At 39.8% G+C, this 6036-nt stretch overlaps 1 gene segment (V, D, J or C); it reads right to left on the bottom strand.

Annotated features, from left to right (window-relative positions):
- Positions 1-375: 375 nt before the first annotated feature.
- Positions 376-1117, bottom strand: LOC132893984 (T cell receptor beta variable 30-like). The segment is given in 2 exon segments: positions 376-974; positions 1054-1117. Coding segments are annotated over 2 exon segments (417 nt in total).
- Positions 1118-6036: the final 4919 nt, after the last annotated feature.

Genomic DNA, 6036 nt, shown 5'->3' with positions numbered 1-6036 from the left:
TCTTCACAGCAAAATGTTCTCAAATTCCTTTTATTTCACTTTTTTCACCTTAAACTACTGTAAAGTAGAAACATTTATTCCATAAAAATGAATAAAAACGAGCTGTGAGTAAACCAACACCACCATCTCTGTTACAAAAAGAGAATTTCAGTTTTATTGTTTGCAGCTTCCTGTTGACTCGCTCACCTTCATGCTTCACATTACACTCACAGATTCTTCACTGACAAAGCAAACATTTGACTGCATCAACTACAGCCGTGCTTGACTCAGTGAAGGTCATGTGATCTCGACAAAACTATCTATTCGAGAAGCCCAATCCTAATGACTTGTGGGTTTTGTACAGCTCTGGGATAAATTAAGGAATGGAATGGAATGGAACTGGAATGTAATTGAAATTGATTAATGTAATTGATCTCACTTGCAAAATGAACTGTTATGTAACTTGGAAACACACTGTGAGATAGCGAACACCCCCATCATGAGAATCTCCTTTTGTGTTTGCCTTCTTCCTGTTGAATCTTTCAGTCTGAAACTTCAGCCTACTCTTTCTCAGTTTCTCAAAACAGTCATGTTTTTCTCAGTTAAGGTGCCAAAGAAAAATGCTCGCAAAAGTGATTAATTGAAACAAGTCTTAATTCTAGTAGTTTTTGTACAGCTCTGTGATGACACTGTGATGCTGTGGGGACTGGCTGCACAGTACCACACTGTAGAGCCGATCTCACTCACTCCATCAGACTCCAGAAACATCTGAAGGTCTGTAGGTCTGTTGGATTTAAACTGGCCTTCGCTGGCTGGGTCCATCATTAAAGCACCTCGAGAGGTGAAGACCAGCGTAAACCCTGCTGTTTCATTCCAGCGGTACCAGAACAGGTCTGGATTACTCATGCCAGTTATAGAGCAGGAGATATTCAACGGTGATCCTTTGGACAGAACCAGGTCCTTTGTGTCCTGATGGACCTGTATGAGCTGTTGACCTGTGATAAAATAAATCTGGTGGAAATTACTGATAAAACTTCTCAGACCAATGCTACATTAACAACTTTATGATCTTACAGTTAGTAAAAAGCCATGTGAGAGTTATAAAGTAGAGAAACACATGCAGACATGCCATTTTGAAAGCAACCCCATGCATTAGTGAGAATGTAATACAGAAATCTGAAGGTACATGGTGAAGAGGTTGGACTGCCTGCATGCTTCTTCATTCATGTCTTTGCTAACTTGATGACATCAATGCTATGTCATTTGACCCAATACACATATTTATTGTGTTAATTACCTTATCATTGGTAATTAAATACTGTGTAAAGATTTGGAAATACTGATTACATTTAATGGCCTTTTTGCTTTCAATGTTTCTGAATAACATATCACTGAATTAAGTATACTCAGGATCTTAAACTGAACCATCAATCCAAAGCATTTCTTTAGATTTATATTATCTACTGCATGCAGAAGTCTTGAATTAAACAATAAAATAATAATTAAGACATTATCAAATCTTACTATGTTTTCCACAAGCGCTGTGATAAATCGGCGATCTGCCCAGGTTGTACCCCTCCTCTCACCCAAAGTCAGCTGGGATTGGCTCCAACTTTCCCCATGACCCTGATGGAAAAGTGGTAGAGATAATGGATGGATGGATGGATGGATGGATGTTTTCTACAATTTATCAAACACTATAACAAAAAAGCATTCAGATAGGGTGTTATAATGATCTGTATCATTTTCAAAACATTCTTTCTCCAGATAATGTCATACCATTCCATGTCTTGGAAAAGTATTCATCCCCCTTGGTGTTTGTTCTGTTTTGTCTCATTACAAGCTGGAATTAAAATGGATTTTTGGAGGGTTAGTACCATTTGATTTACACAACATACCTACCACTTTAAAGGTGAAAATTGTTGTTTTATTGTGACAAAACAATAATTAAGATGAAAAAAAAGACATCTGGAGTGTGCATAGGTATTCACCCCCCAAAAGTCAATACTTTGTACAGCCACCTTTTCCTGCAATTACAGCTGCAAGTCTCTTGGGGTATGTCTCTGTTAGCTTAGCACATCTAGCCACTGGGATTTTTGCCCATTCTTCAAGGCAAACTGCTCCAACTCCTTCAAGTTCGATGGGTTGCGTTGGTGTACAGCAGTCTTCAAGTTATGCCACAGATTCTCAATTGGATTGAGGTCTGGGCTTTGATTAGGCCATTCCAACACATTTAAATGTTTCCCTTTAAACCACTCCAGTGTAGCTTTAGCAGTATGTTTAGGGTCATTGTCCTGCTGGAATGTGAACATTCGTCCCAGTCTCAAACCTCTGGCCAATTCAAACAGGTTTTTTGCTAGAATTGCCCTGTATTTCATCCTATCCATCTTCAGTCCTGACCAGCTTTCCTGTCCCTGCAGATGAAAAATATCCCCACAGCATAATGCTGCCACCACCATGCTTCACTGTAGGTGTAGCACAATGGTATTCTCAGGGTGTTGGATTTGCACCACACATGGCATTTCCCATGATGGACAAAAAGATCAATTTTAGTCACATTTGACCAGAGAATCTTCTTCCATGTGTTTAGGGAGTCTGCCACATGCTGTTGGGCAAACTCCAAACGTGTTTTCTTAAGCAATGTCTTTTTTTTCTGGCCACTCTTCCATAAAGCCCCGCTCTGTGGAGTGTACTGCTTAAAGTGGTCCTATGGACAGATACTCCCATCTCCGCTGTGGATCTTTGCAGCTCCTTCAGTGTTATCTTTGGTGTCTTTGTTGCATCTCTGATTAATGCCCTCCTTGCCCGGTCTGTGAGTTTTGGTGGGTGGCCTTCTCTTGTCAGGTTTGTAGTGGTGCCATATTCTTTCCATTTTGCTATAATGGATTTAATGGTGCTCCCTGAGATATTCAAAGTTTGGGATATTTTTTTTTATAACACAACCCTGATCTATACTTCTCCATAACTTTGTCTCTGACCTGTTAGGAGGCTCCTTGGTTTTCATGTTGCTTGTTTAGTAGTGTTGCAGAGTCAGGGTCCTTCCAGAACAGGTTGATTTATACAGACATCATGTGACAGATCATGTCACACTTTGACTGCACACAGGTGGATCTAAATCAACTAATTATGTGACTTATGAAGTGAATTGGTTGGACCAGCTCTTATTTTGGGGTTTCATACGAACGGGGGTGAATACCTATGCTAACTCCAGATTTCTGCTGTTTCATCTTAATTATTGTTTGCGTCACAATAAAACAACAATTTTCACCTTTAAAGTGGTAGGCATGTGGTGTGAATCAAATGGTGCTAACTCCCCAAAAAACCATTTTAATTCTAGGTTGTAATGTGACAAAACAGGCCAAACAGCAAGGGGAATGAATACTTTTGCAAGACACTGTATTTGCTTTAAAATCAGTTAAATTTGACTGTATTTTACTTATTTATTTCTTGTTAATTGAAGGTGGTGAGCTAATTCTGGTGCAAACAATACACCACCATCACCACCACCATCTCGGTTCCACTGTTTGTTTCCTGTTGTGTCTCTCAGCCGGAAATGTCAGCCTACATCTGTAGGTTCTTCACTACTGATGAAGCAAACATGACACATTATAAATACCACACTATATCGATAGGTGCGAGCATAATTATGTTGTATAACAGGTTATAGAGCAGCTTTCATACTAGAGAGGAAAAAATGCATTTGATTGTAAAGAACTATTCTGATGATATATCTTACACATGATGAAGGGTCTTGAACTGTCAGAATGCAGAGAATCAAATACAGATATGAGATTTTTGAAAAGTAGCAGCTGCTTAACACAACTGCTTAATTTTCTATATCTTTAAACATAGACAATCTTAACTCACAGCATAGTCAAAGACTTCTATCCTGTTTCTGATTTACGTCGACAGTTTTCAGCATATCTACAGTATGACCAGTGTGAACAGCGCCCCTTAGTGGTAATAATGCTGAATTTTTACATTTACTGCCCTCTGGTGCCCACTATTTCAAAAAATAGTACTGTACCATGCATTTTGGGATTAGAGTTAATTCGATGAAATCCATAAAATCAGCAGTAAAAATAGCCATACTAATAAAAGTTTTTATTTTATTTCAAAACTATGTGGGGAAAACTATAGAACCTCTGTATCTGTGACTTTAAGGATGAACAAATAATTAAATGATCATAGTACACTGTTTACAGAAGGTCGAATATTTCATTGTGAATTGGAAAGTGAAAAAGGTTTACTGGACATATGAGATTTTAAATAAACACTTTTTAATTCTGAGCAGCATGTCCCTGGTTCAATGGTGCCTGGGTCCCTGGTTCAAGCCAGAGCTCTGGTTCCTGTCTGTGTGGAGTTTTGCATGTTCTGACCATGTTCATGTGAGTCTCCTCCAGGTTCCTCCCAAAAGCATACAGATGGGCTTATTGGCTACTGGTGCATTTGACTAAAATGTATAACTCAAATTTCCATCCTCAGAATAAGATCAACGAAAGAAAATGCCCCCTCAACTTGGAATTCCTATTCTGAAAAATCTGGGACCTCTTCAAGCCCAAGTTCATCATATGACATCAAATCAACATGGCTGCTAACAGAATTAACAACGAGACCGTCAATGACGGCGTAGCTCACTCCAGCCCCGTCTAGTCCAGAAGGAACGATCAAAAGTGGGCCATCTTGCGCAATAAATGTTGCAAGCTATATACACTATATACAAGCTATATATAGGAATACCAACCTATTTGCCAGAAAAAAAAATCCAAAATGGCAAGGAATTGACCAAGAAGAAGTTATTGTTATTGAACTGGGCTTAATTAGTCCATAACTTCATTAATAATTCTAATTAAGCAAATCTGGGTAGAAGTTATGGGCGGCACGGTGGTGTAGTGGTTAGCACTGTTGCCTCACAGCAAGAAGGTCCTGGGTTCGAGCCCAGCGGCTGGCAAGGGCCTTTCTCTGTGGAGTTTGCATGTTCTACCCCTGTCTGCGTGGGTTTCCTCCGGGTGCTCCGGTTTCCCCCACAGTCCAAAGACATGCAGGTTCGGCTAATTGGTGGCTCTAAATTGACCGTAGGTGTGAATGTGAGTGTGAATGGTTGTTTGTCTCTATGTGTCAGCCCTGCGATAACCTGGCGACTTGTCCAGGGTGTACCCCGCCTCTCGCCCATAGTCAGCTGGGATAGGCTCCAGCTTGCCCGCGACCCTGTAGAACAGGATAAGGGGCTACAGATAATGGATGGATGGATGGATGGATGGATGGGTAGAAGTTATATGCACCCTAGGTACCCCTACCTTCATGTCAGAAAGAATCAAAATCGGTGAAGAATTGAGGAAGAAGAAGCAATTTTCTTGAAATGTGGACAATGCCGGACAGACAACGAATAGACAACGGACAACACATGATGCTATAAGCTCATCACCTGCCCATCGGATGAGCTAATAATCAAAGTAGCACTTCTTGACCTTTAAATGACTTGTGCCAGATTCACTTGTTAAATCTATAATACTGATGATACACTTTGCTGTTTCAAGGAGAAAAATATACATCCCTCATCACAGTTAACTTGCTGGAGTTTTACTTTTTAAAAAAAAATGTGGGGGCATTCATGTGTCTTTTCCCCAGTTTGAGATAAAAAAAAATTATGAGATTCCAACTTTGCATTTCTGAGGTAAGGTAAACTCAGCATAAATTGTCTATGACTGTATGAATGGAACCCTGCGATGGACTCCAAGATGAATTCTACGACCTTGCTCCTGATGTTCCTGAGATCCACCAAGATCCTGAACTGAATTGTTTGTGTTCTTGTAGTAGTAGTAGTAGTAGTAGTAACTTGAGCCCTTGTAGGATGATTATCATTTAAAATAAGCTGAGTGCACATAAAGTATATAAAATGTACTGCCTGTGGCAAAATTTGGGCCTATGTCCTACAGCAGCATGTCAAACATCACTGGGAACAAGACACGTTGACTGTTATGAGTGACTGCAAATGCTAGAACTGTTAATGTGAACTTGAATACAGACCATTAAGAAGAATCTAACCATCAATGTTTG

Source organism: Neoarius graeffei, chromosome 11 (genome assembly GCF_027579695.1).
Source record: "Neoarius graeffei isolate fNeoGra1 chromosome 11, fNeoGra1.pri, whole genome shotgun sequence".
Lineage (NCBI taxonomy): Eukaryota > Metazoa > Chordata > Actinopteri > Siluriformes > Ariidae > Neoarius > Neoarius graeffei.
The sequence above is the reverse complement of the archived record's forward strand: the minus strand, read 5'-3'. Positions and strand labels throughout refer to the sequence as shown.